The sequence below is a fragment of the Primulina eburnea genome, chromosome 10, assembly GCF_022965805.1.
Source record: "Primulina eburnea isolate SZY01 chromosome 10, ASM2296580v1, whole genome shotgun sequence".
Taxonomy (NCBI): Eukaryota; Viridiplantae; Streptophyta; class Magnoliopsida; order Lamiales; family Gesneriaceae; genus Primulina; species Primulina eburnea.
This window is the reverse complement of record NC_133110.1, coordinates 22,045,313-22,071,384: the sequence shown is the minus strand read 5'-3', so window position 1 is coordinate 22,071,384 and position 26,072 is coordinate 22,045,313. Positions and strand designations below refer to the sequence as shown.

General features: G+C 33.6%; 1 protein-coding gene and 1 non-coding gene across 2 annotated transcripts in view; one reads left to right on the top strand and one right to left on the bottom strand.

Annotated features, from left to right (window-relative positions):
- Positions 1-864: 864 nt before the first annotated feature.
- LOC140802795 (uncharacterized) overlaps positions 865-26,072 on the top strand; it is a 42,637-nt gene continuing 17,429 nt past the window's right edge. Inside the window, exons 1-4 of the mRNA XM_073158420.1 lie at positions 865-1,088; positions 4,786-6,449; positions 7,988-8,123; positions 8,736-8,930. Of these exons, the coding sequence (XP_073014521.1) occupies positions 865-1,088; positions 4,786-6,449; positions 7,988-8,123; positions 8,736-8,930 (2,219 nt within the window). The remainder of the gene's footprint in view (positions 1,089-4,785; positions 6,450-7,987; positions 8,124-8,735; positions 8,931-26,072) is intronic.
- Positions 4,408-4,516, bottom strand: LOC140804124 (small nucleolar RNA R71). The gene has a single exon (XR_012112082.1). It is a non-coding gene; the product is annotated as a small nucleolar RNA R71 (small nucleolar RNA).

Below are 26,072 nucleotides of genomic sequence, written 5' to 3'. Positions count from 1 at the left end.
ATTCAGAGATGATCAGTAACTGACCATTGATAGTAGAATTGATATTTCCCTCAGAATCAATCACGCCAGAAGAGTAGAAATCCTGAAGTTCTTTGGGATAGATATCCTGAGAGGATTGTCCCAAAAATGTTCTTAGACCAGCAGCTTCAAGTTTCTGAAATACTTTCTGAACTTCAGCATCGCCGAAAGATAAGATAGATCCAAAATTGATGGCCATAGCATTTAGCATGAAAGCGGGAATTTGAGTCGCCATTGAATGCTGAAAAATTTCTTGAAAGAAAATTCGAATGATGAGGTAATTCTTGCTCTAAAGATGATTTGAAGTAGTCGAAAAGTAAAACTGAAATGAGGCGGGTAATTGTACTAATGTTTGTGACTGTTTGAATTTTTGGACACGTGTTAGTCCAATAAAATTTTGAGTAAAAATATGTGTACGTGTGCTATAATCGTGTTTGTAAAATAATGAGCGGTTAAAATTGATTCCACGTCATAAATTAAAAGTCATCATTAGTTTAGCAGACATTCACCTCATTTGTTTTGAAATATAATTGGTTAATTAGTTAACTTATATGAGAAGATTAGTGGAAAATTCGACTGGTAGATCAGTTGATAAGACTGGGTTCTTTCAGTCGAGAGTTCACTAACAACTGTCTTCTCAGTTAACTTCTTGAACCATTATTCCCCCTTAATAAATGCATTAACGCAAAATGACGGCTATAGTCGGTAATGATTAAAGTGAGTATGGTGCTCGGCATAGCAATCGTCACAGAGTGAAGTGTCCTTTCATTTCCCTCTTGGCCTATAAATAAGAGTGAAAGGGTTAGCCAAAATTATCTCAGCAAGTAAGTTTCAGAGATAAGGAAAATGGCAGAAGCTGGAAGCTCAAGCGACGCTCAGTTTACACTGCAGGCCAGGAAGCAGTCCATAGAAGATGAAGTCTTCTATGCTAGCCTTCCTTACTGGGAGGAGATGCAGGAACTGGAGTTCCTGTATTACTCTGGGCGTGTCTATTCTTTCAGGCGAAAGGCCCAACTTCAAGAGGTGCGAGAGCTCCTAGAGGTTCCTGCGGGGGTGAACCTTTTTAAAGAGTGTTATCTCTACAAGCTCTTTCTTCTGAAGGAGCTAGAGATCCTCCGCCGCATCGCTGCCTCCCACAATTTCTGCAAAACCTCTTCCTCAGCACTAGATGCATGGATGAGTTTGTGGATAATTGCTGTGGAGAATGAATATGAAATTGTAACCTGCTCCTCTTCTTAATAAAATATTTATTATGTTTTATCGTCTCTGTTCTTTTATTTCTGCCTGCAATGATCTGGAAGAGATATATTCACAAACACTTGCTGACATTAGTTAAGAACTCATAAGAGTAAGCAACTCATTTATATATTCAGTAAAACAGCAATAAAGGTTAACAACAAATTACGATCAATGATTATGTAATCCTGTTATATGATCTATTGACATGCTAACAGTCATCAGTTTTGATAAGTAAAAAAATGAACTAATAAAATTCAAACTATTATTAACTGATATCTTAAATGTCCTCGGTAAATGTGAGAGTCGATTTAATTGACTTGTGATTCTTCAACTTCTTCAACACCTTTTTCTTATAAATGAGATGATAGTGGTGATAATGTGATCAGTTCAAAATTATTGCAACATGTCTGATTCTGATGCATGCAGTAGCACGCATGTTCATGTGACTGATCAGTCAGCCCATCGTTTAGCTGAAATTAAAAGAAAGATGGAAAAATATGTTTTTCAGAAGGTATTGACAATCTGGGAAAAGATTGATGAGCTGAAGATGGTGAGTGACAGTGGTGTCATTCCTACTCGTGCTCAGGAGAGAAGAGCACTGAAATACCTTGCTCGTTTTGAGGTTAGCCACGTTAATGATTTGGTTGAAGACAAATGTCTTTTAGAGGCAATGCTATGGAAGGAGTGGCATGTTGTTGATAAGATTTCAAAGTCAAGGGCATTTGCTGGAGTTCGAATTTATGAGTTGAATGATTGGGTTAGGGCATGGCTAGATACAGTTGGATCTATGATTTCTTCTGTAAATTGAGAACGTTGGTATTCTTAATGAAATATTATTATCAATTTGTTGTATTCTTATTTTCTGCACTTAATTCTGTTAGTGAAGTTATATCAATTAAACCAAGAATATTTCGGAAATAAGAAAACTTAGCCTCTGGTAACGGTTTTGTGAAGTTGTCTGCTGCTTGATAAACATAAAAATTGTACATTAATTAAATGTTTTATAATATAAATATATAGTTTTTGTTTTATTAAATGTTTAAATATTATATGTTTTATAATAAATTGTATAAAATATAAGTTGTTGTGTAATTATAAGTTTTTACTATTTTTACAGGTTCGATAAAAGAAGAATAAACTTAGCATTGCAAATGGGATTAAGATGATTCTTGGACCTGTAGAAAGTTGATGTTAATATCTACAATATTGATGGCAAGCATGAGATAAAAATCCTTTCACAATTGGGATCAAATTAAGCAACAATTAAAGTTACCAAAGGAGTGGCAGTTTTACCATGCTCTAGTATTTTGACCATATCTCTCAAATTACTTGGTCAAATATTCTGAAAAAAATACCACAACTAGACAACTCAATTATCCACATGTTTCATTTTATGTGAAGAAGCAAATTCGAAGAAGAAGACCTTCAAAAGTGATGTGTAATATAATATTAATTTCTTGGAACACCAATGAAGACTTTTGTGTAAAAAATAATATTTTATTTGTAGTTGTCTCCCCAAATTTGGCTATAAATAGGGGTATATTGTAATGTATGGGGATATCCCTCATTCTATGAACAAACCTTTGAGTTCATAATATTTCTCTCTATATTTTTCCTTTATTTCTTCATTTAAATACAATTAGCATGTTAATTTCATATTCAAAGTTTTACACTTTGAATAATGAATAGCTAACTTCCTAAAGTTGAGATGATAAGGTGAAACTCTTGGCATGATAATAAGGTTATTAAAAGGTAAGAATTTATGTTTTATATTATTTAATCATTATTTATTGTTTATGTTATATTTATTTCTTTAAGCATTTTTATACCCTATTTATAAGTGGGAGTTTTGATTTATTGTTGCTATATGTTACACTAAATTCTTGGAACCATTTAATGTTAGTTTGGTATTACCAACCATTTAAAGTGGATGCCTTGATTTATTATATATAAATATATTATAATATTAAATTCTTGGAACCATTTAAATGTTAGTTTGGTTTTACCAACCATTTAACTTGGATTCCTTGATTTACTATATATAAATATATCATAATAATATTTTCTTGGTACCATTTAAATGTTAGTTTGGTTTTACCAACCATTTAAAGTGGGAACCTTGATTTAGTGTTTACAAATATATATAGCACAATAAATACTTGACCACATTTTTAAGTTTTGGTATATATACTTATAAGATAATAATATATAACATAATATAAATATGATTATTTAATATATTGGAACCATTTTATTAAGTGGATTTCAATATTGTTCATTAATGTTAATTTTATTAAAATGCCAAGAGTGGATCCTTTAATCTCAACTACTTAAATTAAAATTTGAACAATTAAAATTTACCCATTAAAGATTCAATTAAAATTAAAAAGAAACAAAAACAAAAACAAAAAGACATTGTAGTGGACTTGTAATTACCTTTGCTTCCCTGTGGATACGATATTCGGACTCACCGAATTATACTACTTGTGGACAACCTGTTCTTGGGAGTGCAACAATCAAAGTCGCAACAAGTTTTTGGCGCCGTTGCCGGGGAAGTATAATTTAATTTCAAGTCTATTTAATTTTGTTTATAGTTTATTTTTATTTATTTGAATATTTATTGCTTTTGTGTGTTTTTATTCTTTTGCATTTGCATTTGCATTTGCATGAGCATTTGGTCACGTACACTTAGTGGTCGACTCATTCGAAATAACCCTTTATTTTTACAAAACATGGCGGAAGAACCCATCCAAGAAAATGAAGATGAAATTCAATCTCAACATGATCATGATAGACGAAGAACTCTTAGAGATCACATGAATCCTACACGTACTAGTGCACCTTCATGTCTAGTTTTTCCCCCTGATGCATCTCATTTCAATTTTAAGCCTGGTATTATCCAACTTTTACCCAACTTTCATGGCTTAGATTCTGAAAATCCATACATGCATTTACGAGAGTTTGAAGAAGTGTGCAACACATATAATGATCTAAATTGTAGCATGAACACCATTCGACTTAAGCTTTTTCCTTTTTCTTTAAAAGATAAAGCTAAAACTTGGCTACAAAATCTTAGATCGGGATCCATTCGAACTTGGGATGAATTGCAACAACAATTTTTGAAAAAGTTTTTTCCATCTCATAGAACAAATTCTTTCAAAAGGCAAATCATCACTTTCACTCAAAAACAAGGAGAAACTTTTTATCAATGTTGGGATAGATACAAAGAATTGCTTAATCTTTGTCCACATCATGGTTTTGAAATTTGGAGAGTTGTTTCTCAATTTTATGAAGGCTTAACACCTAAAGATAGGCAAATGGTTGAATTTATGTGTAATGGAACATTTGAAGATAAAGATCCAAACGAGGCAATTGAGTATCTTGATTCATTAGCTGAAAATGCTCAAAATTGGGACACTATAGGTACAATCGAACCATCAAACAAGATTCAATCTCCTACATCTGGTGGAGGTATGTACACTCTCAAAGATGAACATGATCTTCAAGCTAGATTTACTTCTTTGGCAGAAAAGTTGAAGCACTTGAATTGAAAAAGAATGGTCAATTAAAATCTGTTCAAGAAATTGCGTGTCACATCTGTGATACAAGTGATCATTTTACAAAAGATTGTCCCACTTTGCCCTCTTTTAAAGAATGTCTCCATGAACAAGCCAATGTTTTGAACAATTTCAAAAGGCCAAATTTTGAACCATTTTCTCAAAATTACAATCCAGGTTGGCGAAACCATCCAAATTTTAGTTGGAGGAATGATAATGCTGCACAATTTCCGCAACCACATTTTCAAAATCAACAAAATTTTCAAAATTATGCACCTTACGTTCCTCCACCGAAAATAAATTTGGAAGATACATTGAATTCTTTCATTGCAAAGCAAGAGTCTATCAATACTCAAACTGCTCAAACCATGACAGATTTGAAAGATACTCTTGCTAAATTTGCATCTGCACTTAATGTTCATGAGAAAGGTAAATTTCCTTCACAACCTTTGCCTAATCCCAAGGATCATCATTCACAAATTGGAACTTCTGGAACTCAACCGATGGATCAGGTAAAATCTGTTATTACCCTTCGAAGTGGTAAGGTTGTGGAAAAATCCATTCTTGAACCTTGTGAAGATGATGATAAATCAACTTCAAAGGGTAAGGAAGTGGAACCCATAACTTGCGAAGAGGAGGTTCAACAGACAGTGTCACCACCATTCCCTCATGCATTGAAAAATACAAAAAAATCAAATTTGAATTCTGATATATATGATATTTTTAAACAAGTAAAAGTTAATATTCCTTTATTAGATGCAATAAAACAGGTACCATCATATGCTAAATTTTTGAAAGACTTGTGCACTGTGAAAAGAAAATTGAATGTGAAAAAGAAAGCATTTTTAGCCGAACAAGTAAGTGCAATCATTCAAAATAATAATACTTTGAAATACAAAGACCCTGGTTGTCCTACTATTTCATGTATTATTGGAGAACGAAAGATTAAAAAAGTCTTGCTTGATCTTGGAGCTAGTGTGAATTTACTTCCATATTCAGTTTATCAAGAACTCAATCTAGGCGAGTTAAAACCTACTTCGGTAACACTTTTACTTGCCGATAGATCTGTTAAAGTGCCAAGAGGTATGGTAGAAGACGTGTTGGTCCCAGTTGATAACTTTGTATATCCTGTCGATTTCATAGTTTTAGATACACAACCTATCGAAGCTTGTAATGCAATTCCTGTAATTTTGGGTCGTCCATTTTTAGCAACTTCTAATGCTCTTATAAATTGCAGGAATGGAATAATGAAGTTGTCATTTGGTAACATGACCTTGGAGCTCAATGTTTTTAATCTTTGTAAGCAACCACATGACAAAGGAGATGAAAGTGAAGATGAAAATCTTATTGAAACTCTTGTGGAAGAAAACATTCAAGAAGGGAGTACTCGTGATCAATTAGATATTTGTTCAATTGAAACTGTTAAAGAAAATATTGAAATTGATCTTGATGATTTTATCAGGTATCACTCGTTAACAGGATCAGAGAAAGAATTTGAGGCGAAATATGAGAACAAAGACGAACCACCCATATTGGAGTTAAAACCCTTGCCAGAAGAATTGAAGTATGCATTTCTTGGAGAAGATGAAACATATCCAGTGGTAATTTCTTCCAAACTAGAAAGTGATCAAGAAGGTAAATTAGTTGATATGCTTAAAAGACATAAAAATGCAATTGGTTGGACACTGAAAGATCTCAAGGGCATTAATCCACTAATTTGCACACACAAAATTCATTTAGAAGAAAATGCTAAAACATCTCAACAACCACAAAGGAGATTAAATCCACACATGAAAGATGTTGTGAAAACTGAAGTTCTCAAACTACTTGATGTTGGGATTATCTACCCTATTTCTGATAGTAAGTGGGTAAGTCCAACACAAGTAGTTCCAAAAAAATCTGGCATCACAGTGATAAAAAATGAAAAAGGTGAATTGTTAACAAGTAGAGTCCCATCTAGTTGGCGGATGTGTATTGACTATAGAAAATTAAATGATGCCACTAGAAAAGATCATTTTCCATTACCATTTTTGGATCAAATTTTAGAAAGAGTAGCTGGTCATCCCTACTACTGTTTTCTTGACGGATATTCAGGCTATTATCAAATTCCCATTGCACTCGAAGATCAAGATAAAACTACATTCACATGTCCTTTTGGAACATTTGCATTTAGAAGGATGCCATTTGGATTATGCAATGCCCCAGCAACATTTCAAAGATGTATGCTAAGCATTTTTTGCGACATGGTTGAAAATTGTTTGGAAATTTTCATGGATGATTTAACTGTCTTTGGGAATACATTTGATAATTGTCTTGAAATTTGGAAAAAGTTTTAAAAAGATGCGAGGCAAAAGGTCTTATTTTAAATTGGGAAAAATGTCATTACATGATTACTTCTGGAATTGTTTTGGGACATGTCGTGTCATCTCATGGAATTGAAGTTGATAAAGCAAAAGTTGATGTCATTGCCAATTTACCCCCTCCAAAAACCATTAAAGAAATTCGATCATTTTTGGGACATGCTGGATTTTATAGGAGGTTTATAAAGGACTTTAGTTTAATCTCTAAACCCATTTGTAACCTCTTAACAAAAGACACTGCATTTGAGTGGACTCAAGAATGTCAAAATGCTTTTGATAAAATCATTCGACATTTAACATCAGCTCCTATCATGCAACCTCCTGACTGGTCTTTACCATTTGAAATCATGTGCGATGCGAGTGATTATGCAGTCGGTGCAGTACTGGGTCAAAGAAGAAACGGTAAGCCTTATGTGATATATTATGCAAGTAGAACTTTAAACAATGCTCAAATGAATTACTCCACAACTGAAAAAGAACTACTTGCTGTAATATTTGCATTAGATAAATTTCGTTCTTATTTGATTGGATCAACGACTTTTGTGTTTACTGATCATTCTGCTATTAGATATTTGTTGACGAAACAGGATGCAAAGCCACGACTGATACGATGGATTTTGTTGCTCCAAGAATTTGACATTGTGATCAAAGATAAAAAAGGAACCGAGAATGTCGTAGCCGATCATTTATCGAGACTAGTAACAGGATCATCTTGTGAAATGACACCAATTAATGATAATTTTCCTGATGAACATCTATTTTCAGTTACTACTACACCTTGGTTTGCTAATATAGTAAATTTTCTTGTGACAGGAAAAATGCCACCGCAATGGAGTTCCCAAGATAAGAGAAAATTTTTGAATGAGGTAAAAAACTTTTATTGGGATGATCCGTATCTGTTCAAGTACTGTCCAGATCAAATTTTTCGACGTTGCATACCCGACAATGAGGTAAGTAGTGTCATTAAATTTTGTCATTCAGAAGCATGCGGAGGACATTTTTCTTCAAAGAAAACGGCTGCAAAAATTTTGCAGTGTGGATTTTATTGGCCCACTTTGTTTAAAGACACCCACGAAATCTGCAAGATCTGTGAAAATTGTCAAAAATTGGGTGCAATTTCAAAAAGAAACATGATGCCTTTGAATCCTATCATTGAAATTGAAATTTTTGACTGTTGGGGAATTGATTTTATGGGACCTTTTCCACCGTCGTTTGGATACTTGTATATTTTAGTTGCAGTTGATTATGTTTCCAAATGGATAGAGGCAATTCCATGTCGAACAAATAATCATAAAATCGTCATCAAATTTTTGAAAGAAAATATTTTTAGTAGATTCGGAATTCCTCGAGCTATGATAAGTGATGGGGGAACTCACTTTGTTAATAAACCATTTGCTTCATTAATGAAAAAATATGGTATTACTCACAAAGTAACAACTCCTTATCATCCTCAAACAAATGGACAAGTTGAATTAGCTAATAGGGAGATAAAGCAAATTTTGGAAAAAACTGTTAACTCAAATAGAAAAGATTGGTCTCTGCGACTTAATGATGCACTGTGGGCATATCGAACAGCTTTTAAAACATCATTGAATATGTCTCCCTATAGGTTGGTTTATGGAAAACATTGTCATTTGCCTGTGGAATTGGAACATAAAGCTTATTGGGCGATCAAAACTTTAAATTCAAGCATGGATGATGCCAACAAATTGCGTAAATTGCAACTTAATGAACTTGATGAACTCAGAAATGATGCGTATGAGAATTCAAGGATTTATAAAGCAAAAATCAAATCATTTCATGATAAAACAATTCTTAGAAAATCTTTTGAGATTGGTAAAAAAGTTTTGCTTTATAATTCTCGACTTCACATATTCCCAGGAAAATTACGATCAAGATGGACAGTCCCATATGTTGTAAAGCATGTGTATCCTTATGGAGCTGTGGATATTGAAAATCCTAAAAATGGTGATGTTTTTAAAGTGAATGGACAAAAGCTTAAACCATTTTTGGAAAATGAAATCTTTCAAGAAGAGTTTATTTCCCTTTCTGATCCTTAAATTTTTATGTTGCATTTAATTTTGTTTGTTTTTATTTCAGGTTTCCTTAATCTTTTTATTTTCCCGGTTAAATGGCGGATAACGGTACTCCGTGACTCTCATAGTCGGTTAAATCAGTTTCCCACAATTGCTGATACAAAAATAAAAAAAAAAAATCATTTCTTTTCTTTTCAAAATGGATGAAATTCTCTCAAAAATTTGTAAATATTTTCCCTCTGTTTCTGAAAAATGTTCTAAGAAAAATTTATGCAGGAAGGTGTGAAAGATTGAGATTGCTAATGCAAAAAGGAATTCCAGAAGATATTCGTCTTGTAATTGAAGCTAAGGTCCGATTAGGAGGAGAAGTTCCACAATCATTGCTCATTCGGTATTTGCCTGGATTAGGAAAAAGCACTTATGCGAAAAAACGAAGGGCAAAAAGTTTAGGGGTTTGTCATAAGTGTGCAAGATGGACTTGTGACAAACGATGCAGATCTTTGGGATGTGTTTCCGATAACAGAGAAGATAAAATTGGTTTCATTAAGAATGGGCTGAGTAAGGAGTCTTTGGATAACATCTTATTGACTCTTGAGACGCATTCTAGTGGACATGTGCATATTGAACTTCTCCGTTTATGGAAACAATTTCAAGATAAGCGTCATAGTCTTGGGAATCTGACTAAAAAAGACCCTGTTTGCCAATTTATAAGAAAATTGGATGGGAAGCATATCCTCGACTCATAGAAGGCGTTGAAGCCGTTTCTGGACGTAAAACCAGAGGAAAATTGTGAGCCACAATCACACTACTGTTTATATGCATGTGTCTCATTATTGTTTTTACTATTTATTCTGTTTACAGCTGTGACCCATAGTTTTGTCATGATAACATATTACCCCTATAAAATCTCTCATCTTTCTCTTTATTTTCGCAGAAAAAAAAAAGAAAGTAAAAACATGGCTGGATCCTCTGCACAAACATTGAAAAATATTTGTGTATTTTGTGGGTCGAGTCCTGGAAAAAATGAAGTGTTTGTAGAAGCAGCGAATAATCTTGGAAAGATATTGGCTAAGAGAAAAATTCACTTGGTATATGGGGGAGGTAATATTGGGTTAATGGGATCTGTTTCAACATCTGCTCATCTTGGAGGTAGTCAGGTTTTGGGTATTATTCCTATAGCTTTAGCTGAAGGAAATATTACAGGTGTTACGATTGGGGAGGAATTAAAAGTTTCTTCTATGTATGAAAGAATCACTCAAATGATTGAAAATTCTGATGCTTTTATCGCAATACCAGGTGGTTTTGGTACATTAGAAGAAATTTTTCACACTGTTTCTTGGGCACAACTTAATATCCATAATAAACCTGTGGGCTTGTTGAATATCAATAATTATTATGACAGTTTGTTGACATTTCTTGATAAAGCTGTGGAACAGAATTTCATTTCAAAAAATTCACGACGGATGCTCATCTGTGCTTCGACTGCCGATCAATTAATTGATGATTTGGAAGCTTTTGTTCATAAGCCAGATCCGATGATAACAAAGATCAATTGGTCGCAATCAAGCAGTAAGAAAAGGAAGTTGGATCATTGATTCAAAAGTCGTGGATTGGTTTGCATTTGTTTCAGTTTGTTATCTTCAATAAAATTCCAGGTGATACCTCTTTCATTATGCACTCTTTATTACTAGTTATTTTGACATTAGGGACAATGTCATATTCTGATTGGGGGGAGAACAAACTTATATAAAAACATTTAAAAAAAAATTAAAAAATTAAAAAAAATATATTATTTTAAAATAAAATCATGTTTATTGTTTGTATCTTAGTAATTTTTGCAAAAATGTTATACATTACATGTTTGAAAGATTTAAATTAGAATATGCATTAATCTATTTAAGAATGTTTAAATTTTTATTTGAAAAAAAAATGTCAATTTTAATATTCTGATCAATATAAAAATATGATTTATGAAATCTTTTTGAGTGATTAACCATTGTGATAAAATCAGGTATTAAAGTATATGGCCCAAGATATACCTTATAAGAGTGCCTAAAATTTTAAACTCACACATATTTTGTGAGTGAGCGGAGAGGACTGAGAAAACAGCTTTCGAGCCTTTATTGATCATGAGAGAGACTATCTATTGTTTAGATCTTGAGTTCTTATTTTGAAAAAAAAATGATATTTCCTGAAAAAAAAAAAGAAAAAAAAAGAGAAAAATACAAAAAGAAAGATGTTGAAGATCTATGTAATTTTTAAGTTATATGCTGCGACCCATTTTTCTCTCATAAGAATAAAAAAAAAAAAGAAAAAAAAAATAAAGAGAGAAATACATTGTACAAATTAAATAAATATGTGGTCAAAAAGCATAAACTTAGTCTGATTCCATGATGTAAAAAAAAAAAAATCAGGAAAAAAAAAATATATAATAAGAACAAATGGATTTTAACTCAATGGATTTTCTATCTTTTGATTAGTTTGGCTCGTTTGTCTGTCTGCATTCTGTAAACCATTTTCCTGAGCATTCATCTGTATTCCAACTCCATGAGAGAAATCGATGCCATAAATAGAAACATTTATTAACCTGTGAGGATATGGAGTTGAGACTCTTACTAGGAATTTCTGAAGGCCGTGTACACTTAACTACCTGAAATAAGCTTTGAATTAATCATCTCAAATTATTTCATAAATTATAATTATGATGATCTTGATATAACTTTGACAGTTTTCAAATTTAATTTAAACACTTAGATAGTTTTGATTACATTTCTATTTAAATTAATCAATATGTTTTGTATTGCTATTAACGCTCAAATTGCTAGGGACTAGCAATAAGCTGGTTGGGAGGTATGATAAACATAAAAATTGTACATTAATTAAATGTTTTATAATATAAATATATAGTTTTTGTTTTATTAAATGTTTAAATATTATATGTTTTATAATAAATTGTATAAAATATAAGTTGTTGTGTAATTATAAGTTTTTACTATTTTTACAGGTTCGATAAAAGAAGAATAAACTTGGCATTGCAAATGAGATTAAGATGATTCTTGGACCTCTAGAAAGTTGATGTTAATATCTACAATATTGATGGCAAGCATGAGATAAAAATCCTTTCACAATTGGGATCAAATTAAGCAACAATTAAAGTTACCAAAGGAGTGGCAGTTTTACCATGCTCTAGTATTTTGACCATATCTCTCAAATTACTTGGTCAAATATTCTGAAAAAAATACCACAACTAGACAACTCAATTATCCACATGTTTCATTTTATGTAAAGAAGCAAATTCGAAGAAGAAGACCTTCAAAAGTGATGTGTAATATAATATTAATTTCTTGGAACACCAATGAAGACTTTTGTGTAAAAAATAATATTTTATTTGTAGTTGTCTCCCCAAATTTGGCTATAAATAGGGGTGTATTGTAATGTATGGGGATATCCCTCATTCTATGAACAAACCTTTGAGTTCATAATATTTCTCTCTATATTTTTCCTTTATTTCTTCATTTAAATACAATTAGCATGTTAATTTCATATTCAAAGTTTTACACTTTGAATAATGAATAGCTAACTTCCTAAAGTTGAGATGATAAGGTGAAACTCTTGGCATGATAATAAGGTTATTAAAAGGTAAGAATTTATGTTTTATATTATTTAATCATTATTTATTGTTTATGTTATATTTATTTCTTTAAGCATTTTTATACCCTATTTATAAGTGGGAGTTTTGATTTATTGTTGCTATATGTTACACTAAATTCTTGGAACCATTTAAATGTTAGTTTGGTATTACCAACCATTTAAAGTGGATGCCTTGATTTATTATATATAAATATATTATAATATTAAATTCTTGGAACCATTTAAATGTTAGTTTGGTTTTACCAACCATTTAACTTGGATTCCTTGATTTACTATATATAAATATATCATAATAATATTTTCTTGGTACCATTTAAATGTTAGTTTGGTTTTACCAACCATTTAAAGTGGGAACCTTGATTTAGTGTTTACAAATATATATAGAATATAAATACTTGACCACATTTATAAGTTTTGGTATATATACTTATAAGATAATTATATATAACATAATATAAATATGATTATTTAATATATTGGAACCATTTTATTAAGTGGATTTCAATATTGTTCATTAATGTTAATTTTATTAAAATGCCAAGAGTGGATCCTTTAATCTCAACTACTTAAATTAAAATTTGAACAATTAAAATTTACCCATTAAAGATTCAATTAAAATTAAAAAGAAACAAAAACAAAAACAAAAAGACATTGTAGTGGACTTGTAATTACCTTTGCTTCCCTGTGGATACGATATTCGGACTCACCGAATTATACTACTTGTGGACAACCTGCTCTTGGGAGTGCAACAATCAAAGTCGCAACACTGCTTGTTGTTCCGTTGAGACGTATTCTAATCTGATGTTCTTCTTTAATGCATGATCTCTGATGAAATGATGTCTGACATCTATATGCTTAGTCCTGGAGTGAAGAACTGGATTGTATGCAATAGCTATTGTACTAGTGTTGTCACAGAATATTGGTGATTCCTTTGCATCAACACCATAATCTTTCAGTTGTTGCTGAATCCAGAGCAGTTGGGCACAGCAGCTTCCAGCAGCAAGATATTCTGCTTCAGTTGTGGAAGTTGCTATGGATGTTTGCTTCTTACTGAACCAAGAGATCAGTCTGTCTCCAAGAAACTGACATGATCCACTTGTACTTTTACGATCAAGTTTGCATCCTGCATAATCTACATCTGAATAGCCAACTAAATTGAAAGATGAGTCTTTAGAGTACCATAAACCAACATTTTCCGTGCCTTTAAGATATCTCAAGATACGTTTGGCCGCAGAAAAATGTGATTGCTTAGGGTTATCTTGAAATCTTGCACATATACATACAGCAAACATAATATCAGGGCGACTAGCAGTTAGGTACAATAAAGAACCTATTAAACCTCTGTATATTGTCGTCTCAACTGATATTCCCCCTTGATCAGTGTCTAATTTAACTGATGAACTCATTGGAGTGCTTGCTGCTGAAAAAGATTCCATGCCAAATTTTCTTAGCAATTCCTTGGTATATTTGGTTTGACTAATAAATGTTCCTGAATCCAGTTGCTTCACTTGTAAACCAAGAAAGAATGTCAGCTCACCCATCATGCTCATCTCGAATTTATCCTGCATCAGCTTGGAAAATTTCTTGCATAATTTGGGGTTAGTTGACCCAAAAATAATATCATCAACGTAAATTTGAACAAGTAAGATATGATCATTTTTCGAGAATTTAAACAAAGTCTTATCAACTGATCCTACAGAAAAATCATGATCAGTTAGGAATTTTGAGAGGGTTTCATACCAAGCCCGTGGAGCTTGTTTGAGACCATATAATGCCTTGTTTAAATGATAAACGTGATCAGGAAGATTATGATTGACAAAACCTGGAGGTTGTTCAACGTAGACTTCTTCTTGCAATTGGCCATTTAGGAATGCACTTTTCACATCCATTTGATAGACTTTAAAGTTTTTGAAGGATGCATAGGCAAGAAATATTCTGATTGCCTCCAGTCTTGCAACTGGTGCATATGTTTCATCATAATCGATTCCTTCTTCTTGTCTATACCCTTGTGCCACTAACCTTGCTTTGTTGCGCACAACTGAACCATCTTCGTTTAGTTTGTTTCTGTACACCCATTTTGTACCTATAACAGTTTTAGAAACTGGTCTTGGAACTAAGTTCCAGACATTGTTATGAACAAACTGATTTAGCTCTTCTTGCATTGCATTAATCCAATTAGGATCAGTAAGAGCTTCGGCAGTTTTTGTTGGTTCGATTTGAGATACAAAAGCTGAATGAATAAATAAATTGAGCATCTGATTTCTTGTTCTTACTGGATCAGATGGGTTACCTATTACCAGTTCTGGAGGATGTGATTTCTTCCATCTAAATTCAGCATTGGGTGCTTCACAGCCAGCAAATTCTTCATTAGGTAACTGAATGTTCTCAGTTTCAGTTGGAGCTGATTCAGTTGATAATTGATTTTCATTAATTTGCTCCACTAACTGATTGTCAAGATTTGCTTTCAATTCAGCTGGTTGATCCAATATCTCAGGTTCAGGTGTATGAAAGATATTCTGATTATTACGACTTTTGTCTGAGTCATCATCTTCCAGACTGATATCTGTAAATCGATCAGCTAGCTCAACTTGATCAGTTGGCTTATCGATTAGTGCAGTTTCATCAAAATCAACATGTGCAGATTCTTCAACATTCAAGGTTTTCTTATTAAATACTCTGTAAGCTATGCTAACTAATGAATATCCAAGGAATATTCCTTCTGCTGATTTGACATCGAATGCTTTTAGATAATTTTTACCATTGTTATGAATAAAACATCTACAGCCAAATGTTTTGAAGTAAGTGATTATGCTTTTTCTTCCATGTCAGATCTCATATGGTGTTTTCTTGTGATTTTTATTAATCATTGATCTGTTCTGAGTGTAGCATGCAGTGTTTACTGCTTCTGCCCAAAATCTTTGAGAAATACCTGAATCAGCAAGCATCGTTCTAGCAGCTTCCTTAAGAGTCCGATTCCTTCTCTCAGCTACACCGTTTTGCTGAGGTGTTCTTGCTACTGAGAACTCATGCTTGATTCCAGTATTTTCTAAAAAGTTTGAAAGTGTTTGATTGATGAATTCAGTTCCTCGATCAGATCTGATTCGATCAATCCCAACTGATTTTTCATTTAAAAGTCTTTTGAAGAGTTTAATCAGTTGTGCAGCAGTATGGTCTTTGGATTTGAGAAATATAACCCAAGTAAATCTTGAAAAGTCATCTACGACCACTAAGGTGTATTTCATTCCCCATAAGCTCATGACTGGTATTGGACCAAAGAGATCCATGTGCAATAATTCTAAGCATCGGGATGAAGATTTACAGCCTTTGTTTTTGAAAGAGGATCGAACTTGTTTTCCATACTGACATGCTGAACAAAGTTTTTCTTTTGAAAAATTTATTTTGGGCAAACCAGTTACAAGTTCATGCTTACTCAGATAGGCAATAGATTTAAAATTTAAATGATTTAAACGTTTATGCCACAACCAGTTTTGAGATGATTTAGACGCAATAAAGCATACTGGTGTATAAGGTTGATCATTCCAGCTGACTTTGTAAGTGTTTCCACACCTTTTGCCAGTTAGAATAATCTCTTCAGTTGAGTTTTTGACTGAACAAGAGTGTTTGTCAAACTGAACTGAGAATCCATTATCGCATAACTGACTAATGCTTATCAGATTATACTTAAGATTCTCGACTAATAGAATATCATTAATGGTGAAGTTACCATGGATAAACTTACCCTTACCCACAGTTTTACCTTTGGAATTATCCCCAAAACTGATGTTTGGACCATTGTATTTGACCAGTTGAGACAATAAGTTTGAATCTCCTGTCATGTGTCGTGAACATCCACTGTCCAGATACCATATTGATCTAATGCTTGTACTTATTGCATGCAATTAAATACAAAATAATATTCTGGTACCTTTTTCTATTTGGGTCCAAAGTTGATTAGTCCTTTAGGAATCCAGACTTGAATCAGTCTAACTGACCGTCCTGTTGCTGTATTCCATATGGTCCTTCCCTGTTTGTGTGTGCTTGGTGTATGGTGTGTAGATGATACAACATGTGTTTTGACCTTTTTCAACTGATGATTCAGCCGATATCTTTTCTGAATTGGCTTACTGTTGTAGTAGTTTGAGTAGCCATATGAATGTTTTCTGCTGAGAGTTTTTGGTTGCTGATTCCATGAGTCAGTCTTACCCTTTGGATTATATCCAATTCCACATCTCATGCCTTTATTCATATTCTGAGATGGCTGTTCAATCAGTTTGCTCGACTCTTCTTGATTTTGTACCATAACTGATTTTACAAAGTGAATGTATTTCCCTTTGTTCATATTCAGTTTTGGTTGAGTATCATGGGAAGACAAATCATCTTTACTACAGAATCCTAAACCAGTTTTATCATCAACTGATTTCTGAGAATTCTGTATGTTAGTTAAAGCTTTAGATGATTTGTTCCAAACTTGAATGAGCTCATTGAGCTTTGTATTTTCAAGCAACAATTTTTGAATCATTGATTGATTCCTGCTTCTTTCATCAGTGAGTTCAGCAATCTCCCTTCTCAGACTCAACATTTCAACTGATTCATCAGTTTTTGTTTTATTGTCTTTGGGATCATCTTGCTTTGCTCTGAGTTTTTCAAATGATAAAGCAAGCTTTTGATACTCATTGACCATGTCATGAAGAGTTGAGATGAGTTCTTCTCGTGTAAAATTAATAGAGCTAAAATCAAATACCTGCTCGCAGCTTGATTGATCTTCTATGTTATCTGCCATTAGACATGTTACTTCTTCCTCATCCTCACTTGAACTGCAGGAGCTTTCTGGATCTGACTCTTCGCTGTCAGTTTCTGCCCATTTGGCTTTGCTGTCTTCAGCTAGGAGTACTTCATGTTTCTCCTTGTAAGGCTTCTTTTCGTCCTTAGATCTTCTTTTGTGCTCATACATTTTCTTCTTTCTTTCAGTTGAGGTTTGATTATCCTTTTTAGGCTTTGGACAGTTGGCAATAAAGTGACCGGATTTGCCACAGTTGAAACATACATTAGACTCTTCTCTGGAGTTGTTTCTTTGATAATTCTTCTGAAAATTTCCTTGATTTTTCCTCATGAATCTTCCAAATTTCTTAATGAATTGAGACATGGCATCATTGCTCAGCTGATCAGCAGTTTTCTCAACTGAACCAGTTGATTCATTTCTAACAGCAGTCAAGGCAGTAGTTGCTGCTGGAGTAGATGGTTCTCCTTCTCGAGTTTGAAGTTCAAACTCATATGCTTTTAGATCTGCAAATAAATCGTGAAGTTCAACTTTGTTAAGATCTTTGGATTCCCTCATTGCCATAGTTTTGACATCCCATTCTTTGGGAAGTCCTCTGATTACTTTCAATACTACTTCTTTATTTGTATACACTTTTCCAAGTGCATTTAGTTCGTTGATGATACAGCTTGTTCTTTCATCATACTCATCCATTGTTTCTCCCATCTTCATTCTGATGTTGTCAAATTTCTGCATAGCAACTGAAAGTTTGTTTTCTTTTGTTTGATCATTTCCTTCGCAAAGTTGAATTAACTTCTCCCAAATTTCTTTGGCGGTTTTGCACATTTTGATCTTACTGAACGTTACTTTGTCCAGTGTCTTATACAATATATCTTTTGCAACGTTGTCTAGATTTGCCTTTCTCTTGTCCTCTGTAGTCCACTCATCTCGAGGCTTTTCAATTCGGTGAGGTGCCCCTTCAGTGATAGCAACAGCTGTGTTTGCTTTCAAAATTTTCATGGGTCCATCAGTTATGACGTACCACATGTCATCATCTTGTGCAGCTAGATGAGCCTGCATTCTGATTTTCCAATCATCAAAATCTTCCCTGGAGAACATTGGAATCTTATTGAATGAAGACATAGTGATTGGATTGAGGATAGATAATCTTTGACAGGATATGCCTTGCTCTAATACCACTTGTTAGGATCGGTTATTGACTAAGGAGTGTTTAGAAGGGGGGGGGTTGAATAAACACTTCTAGGAATTTTAAATGTTTTTCGAAAAAGGTAGTTCAGTTTTGTTACAAACTAAACTAAGTATCCCGTCGATCAATATCAATCAGTTAAACTGAATAAGCAGTTGCGAAAAATAAACTGATTGAAAGATAGAATATCTAACTGGAAATAAAGAGCTGAAGTAAAGATAACACAATATGTTTCTGGATGTTCGGAGAATTGAATAACTCCTACGTCACCCCTTCTATCCCAAGGATAGGATATTCACTAAAAGACTTTGGTCGAGTACAACGCTTGTACAGACCCACTTCAGTTAGGACTTATCTATTGCCTGAACTGAAACTCTTAGTATAATACAATGATCTCTGTAAGTAACTGAACTTAGCACTTATCGAATTTTCAATATTTCAGAGTGCTAGTTTGCTCAATGTGTAGCCTTGATTGCTACGAGTAGATCTGATAAGTGTGATCTGAGATCTTTACGGAGTAATGGCAAGTTTGAGATTGGTCAATCGCGTCACTTGTCAACTGCTCTTTAGTCATATTTATAGACTTATCTTTCAAGGTAATTTTGAACTCTCGTATCCGTTGATTGCCACCTTATCATTTCTTGGACAATGTTCTCGATTGCCGCTTCATCATTTATTGTACGACGGCGTATTAATCTCAATAGCCGAAATACGTTGTTCTATGCAGTGCGGCTTTCCATATTCAGTTGCTGTCTGATATGTCTTTTTGTCTGTTGAATGATCTTTCCCGAGGTATCTTCAGTTGAGAAGCTTTAATGTTTTCGGCTGAATGTTTTAACTGATCTGTTCTTAACTGATTGATTTCAGTTGAATGTCCAGCTGCCGAATTTGCTTTCATGTATTTAGTTGATTTGATCGTTTGATTTGTGTTTTGTCAAACTCCAGAATTTAGTTTCCAACAAAAGCCCTGTCAGAAAATAGCATATAATAATTTTTTATGTTGAGATAATGTTCTACGCAAGTGGCCCATAACATAACATGACATGAATCGTCTGATCAGGCTAAACCATAGTATACTGGACGGTAGAGATCATCACAACCCTTGGACTGGATATCCGTACCCATACATGAACACGAACCGGTCGTAAGTCACCGGGTGAAGTAATAATCACATAATCATAATCCCATAAGCGTGAGGTGGCCACAAGACATATCGCATATATCTCAAAAATAAACATTTTCTATTTTTATTCACGTAATATAATTAAAATCACATTTTTATATCGAATGAGTTGGATCGTTCCCAAGCTCGCAGCGACCTAATTCTAACATGAGACACATGCAAATAATCTCAACTTGACCAACATATCATAACCGAACAAAAAACGAGACAATTACGCCCAACAAACTTAGTATCTAACCATGACTCCGTACCAACCTGCACCAACATCGAACCATCATTTAGTCATGAATAAAATACACCTAAAATACGGGAAAATAAATACCAAGGCCTGTAATACAAGAAAATTGTGCATGGAGGCCAAAATCATGAGACGCTCTTTCGAGAGTCACTTTGGCTCATTGCACCGTAAATTCTCATACGACCTTTAAACTTACCCAAATCACAAACGGCCAAAAACATGACCTTCCTAACTCAATGAGGTACTGCTCAGTCCAAGGCCATAGGCTAAAATCCAACCAAGAACTCAAACAAGCCTCCCAAACCGAAGCCCAAGCTGTTGTCAACAAAAATGCAGCAGCAGCTGTTGTACTTACTTTGCTTTGTTTACGAGGCTATTTGCCATTGGGGCTTTAAACGCCAACAAGAACCTCTTACCAACATCCTAAGGTGTGCCGTGAACCATGGCTAAGGGCCCTAGGCCAACCACAATCCAAGCAACCACCCAAGGCAACCCGCGCTTCACCCGAGAACGCATACTGCACGCGTGGGGTGTTGCGTTTGTTTTGCTTTCATGTACCATTTCAGTGGCCATATGATTGACCATGGCTTGATCTAGAAATCATGAAATATTGTGTGAACCTTGGCTAAGGTCTAAGAAGACAACAAGATCTATTCCAATCCTCAAAGACGAAGCTTCACTCACGCAGGAACAAAAATCGAAGGGGGGGGGGGTACTTGTCTTGTTTTGTTTTGAAAACCGATGGAACCATGGACCAAGCCTTGAAAGGCCGACTTGGTCACGGCCTAGAGATGCTAAGCAAGTGTTCAAACCATGGTTACCGGCTCTAGGCCAACCAAGGTCCGAACCCTCGCCTTAGACAAACGAGAAGAGAAATCGAGACTCAAAAATTGCAACTATGGAGAGTTGCTGTCAAATCTCTTCCTCCAGCGTGTAGAGGCTGGAACCAATGGACTAACATGACCCTAAAATACCCTATTACATGTCTAGATTCAGCCTTGAACGCCTGGAACCGAGCCATACCCTGAAACCATCAAAACAATACCAAACGTGAAGCATGAAGTAAAGCCGAAACAATATGCATACAAATTTTCGAAGGTTCTGTGATGATTTCGGTTTTGCCTATAAAATAGTGTACATGTAATGTTTAAAAATAATTACATGACTTGATTAAAGAGAAAAAAATAACATATACCTGTCTGAACTTCGCTTTGAAGAAAACAAAATGATACGACGACACGGCGCGGCGGAGACGGAGTTTTCTTTTCTAGCTTTCTCTCTTGTTTTCTTCCTTGTTTTCTCACGATTTTTCTCTAGTGTTTTACTCTGAATTTCGAGAGAATGGGGTGAGGGAGAGTGGTTAATTATCTCTAATTAATTAAATAAATCCTTAAACATTCTTTTACATTAAAATAAATTATTATTTATCTTAAATAAATTCTAGGAATATTTTCTTGTTATTAAATCTTATCTCAATACTCCAACCCTAGTCCGGCCTCGCTTATTTACCGAAAAGATAAAACTAAACTTCTGCATAAAATAACTCAGCAAATTTAAAGAAAAAAATTTAAATCCTCATGCATAAAAATCATTTTAATTTAAATAATAGTAATTATGCATGGCTTATACGTAGCCTGATTTAACGGGTTCTACATCTATCATATTGGTTGAGTTTACGTATGATTACAGTTATTAGTCTTGTATTCAGATGGTTTCATTTGAGGCATCGTATGTAAGACATTGTAGATCTTTGTTATGTTAGGATGATGTTGATCAAGCTGCAGTTACCCGTCCTGAGATGATTCAGGAGATGAACATAAATTAAATTTTATACAAAAATGGTTGAGAACAGCTTAGGATAGGTAGAACGCCTCTACAAATAAAAGATTAACACGCTTAGATTTTCAGCAGAGAGATTGAGTATTCTTGAAATTTTTTCCTTTTCGTGACACGGCATGATTTGGAATGAAAGAGAATTTGACATCGAGGTTTGTCGGTCTGTTATGAGATATTACAGCTGATATGCACTTTGGCTTATCGATTGGCCCTACCTCCATATTTATCCGGTATTCATGATGTGTTTCATGTTTCTATATTGCAAAAGTGCTAGTCAAATCATTCACATTTATTAGAAACATATGAGGTTCAGTTTGATATTGATGTGTCCTATGTTGAGAGACTAGTTTATATGGAGGGTCAATCTGAACAGAAGCTTCGTAGTAAGCTTATACCAATGGTGAAGTTTTATTGGGAACATAGGGGTATCGAAGAGGTCTCTTGGGAGACAGAGTGATATATGAGAGAGCTCTAACCTTACTTATTCAGATTGTATGATGAACTATTATTTACGTATGTTCTTACTGTTGTTACTTAAATTTGGAGTTGAAATTAATTTAATGGGGTAGAAATATATTGCCCAGAAGTAAATATTTTTTATCCAGTAATGTGATATTGCTAATTAATCATTGATGATAAAATAATTAAATATGTCGTATCTTGATCATATGAATTCCAAATGATTCAAAATTTAGAGAGGAAGTCGAAAACTCAGAGTTTTGAGTTTTGGAAAATTTGAGTGTTTTAGTGGTCTTAATGGATATATGGTGTTGGAAACATTAAATAATAATATACAATAATATTTAAAAAACTAAAAGCAAGTCGGTGGAATTGAACAATCATAGAAGATATCCACGGAGATAGAGAGAAGAGAAATAAAATTCCAGATTTTCTTTTTGACCTTGCAATTTATTGTTTATCTAATAGATGAATTCGAACTTAGTTTTGGGATCGCTGACATGAGGTCTTCGATTTGAGCTATAAATTTCATATTTTTGGCAATGTTTGAAATTTGTCAGTTTTCAAAATAAATATCATAAATTATTAAATCATATTGAAATTGAATATTGTTGAATAATGTATGATTTTAATGGAGAATGGAAAATTATAGTTGTATTATTTGAAATTTTTTTCTAATTTATTATAACGAGAAATTTCAATCATTGAATTAATTAAAATCGGGACATTGTTTGTCATGCCCCGAGACGGGGTTAGTCGACACGGGCATTTTACAACCATACAATTGAAAACAACAAGCTTTGTAGTACATTATAAATCAAAAATCAGTTTATCACTCATAATCAATCATAAAATTGTCTTTACAACGTAAATTCTCGAAACGATATAAAACTATGCGAAAGCGTTTACAACGGAAAAACAACTAAACTTAGAATGACCATAAATATAAATTAAATCCATCCATCTCCAACCTCAAAACTGGTCATGTTCTTCTTCCTCTATCTGATCTTCAGACTTATATGGGAAGGAGAGTAAGAGGTGAGTGATATGGTCGTCACTCAGCAAGTGAGAATTGTTCAAGCACACACATAACAAATAAACATGATTTTTGAAAAAAAATATATCACATCATGCATAACATTATTCGCATACATATCATCAGCATCAACATAAGCATATTTTGCTCTAGGCACCGAGATTCCTCTATTTTTCATGGTTTACTGATATCAGTCTCTAATTTTATTCCTCTAAAGGGCGATACCATATAACGGTTATAATCCCACCGTGTAAGGGTCATAAACATATCTCATATTGGTATCTCACCCATATCCAGTTAAATTCTCACAGTGCTAAAACATAAAACATACGATAATCATATCAAGAAGAATGTAGAAGAAGAATTACACTCAACCGAAATTTTTGAAAAATGAAAAATGCATAACTGAAATTATACTTTTAAAACAATCCTACTTACCTTAGATCTGGATGTTAAAAACATGGAGGGCATTTTGTTCACTAGGATTTTTTAATCCTTCCTGGATCTGGACTGCAGCAGAGCTTCGACACTAGGCGGAATTGGGAGAGAAAAATCTCAAAATTTCTATAGAGAACTAGGGAGCAACTTTCGAAAATTTGGTATAATTTTAATGTGTGATTTTCAAATGGGAGGTTCCTCCTATTTATATGGGTTGATTGCTTTCCTAATCTTGTATTATATCCGCATTTAAACTTTGAATCTAGGATAATTTATCATTCTTTATCCATTTTTTTGGATAAATTTCCAAAATAATCCTTTGGCTAGGTCAGGAATTTCAAATTCCAAGTCTAATTTTCAGCATTCGGTATATCTCTTATTTTGTAGTACAACTTAATCTTTGCCCTTAAATTTTAGCCTTTTTCCTTGTTTAATTTCGAATTTTATTGATAATTTATCCAAAAAATTGGACTCTTTATGTTTTTGAAATCTTGGAGCAAACTTTTGAATTTCTCATGCTTGCATTTCCTTATCGTGTAGACTTTCTCCTATCTACTATTTCGAAAATTATATATATAATTAAAGACATGAAAATTTTGAATTCTTTTACTGCATTATCCTCTTGCTTGATCTCCCTTTTATCTTGATCCATGTGTATCAATATTATCTCAAATCTTATACATTAATCTTCTATTTTCTTCCCAAATTTTGAAATTATGTCTCAAAATTCACCTTTTTATATCCAATATCTCATTATTTAATTTCTTGGATCTTGGCCTATTTAATAATCTAAAAATAAAAACATATTGAGCTCCGTAGATATTGTACACACCATTTTATTATCCTACACAACTTTAGATAGACTTGATAAAATAATAAGATAAAAAAATCTTGGATAACATAGTACGTACAACTTTAAATTACCAAACAATATCTCGAGTTTAGAATTTGTGGGTTTTACATTGTTTTTCTGTTGTTGTTAAATCATATTATATATTCGGAATCTATGATGTATATGCTATCTTTTTATACAAAGTTTTCGCAATTTAGCAGATGTTTTGATATGGTCTATTATTTGAAATTGATGTTTTTAAGATGTATTTGATGTTAGTATCATGAACAAAATACACCAAAGTATTAATTATTGAACGATGAAGATTTATAATCGAGTTTTATATTTTGTAGAATTTATTGTTGTTGGGCTATTTGATGTTGTATATTGAGGTTGCTATTGTAATGCCCAAGATTTTATATCGTGTTAAATTACGATTATTAATTTCTAATCGAGACGATTATGAAAGGGCTAACCGAAACACGAAATGAGATCGCGTGGGAAAATTGATGTGCGAGGACAGTAGCATCGGCGCACATGCACGACTATACGCGAGCACATGCGCGAGAGGTCCAGAGAGGTTCGCGCACATGCGCGACTTGGATTCGCACACATGCGCGAGGGTACCCGAGACTTGGCAAATTTGAGCAGTGGCCTCGCGCATATGCACCGAGTAGGGCACGCATATGCGCGAGTCTCCGTTAAGCTACGCGCCGAGACAGAATGTCTCGCGCATATGCGCGGAAGGTGGTCGCGCATATGCGCGAGACGTGCAGCACAAAGACATGGGCCACGTTTTGGGAAACATGCACGGTATATATATATATACGAAGTTAAATGGAAAAATCAGAGGAAAAAGAAGAAATCGAGACCCCTTTTCCAATTTGATTTTAGAATTTGATTCGTGAGAAATCCGTCCGTTAGATTTTAAATCCGACTTCGGTACTGTGTTCATATCAACGCAGGCTACTACAGGACATAAGTTTTATTACATTTTGACATGTTTTGAAATTATGATGTTGTTGGAATTGAATACACGTCATATATGTTGTTCTTGACATGTTAGACAGTGTAGAATTGAAGTCAGATTAAAAAACGGACTGAATATGGAATTGTTATGATTTTCAGAATGAGAGTGACTACAATTGATGTCAGATTTTTACGGTGGTTGATTGTAAATTATTGGAATTAGTAGATACTGGTTTGGTATCACCTATATCGCAAGA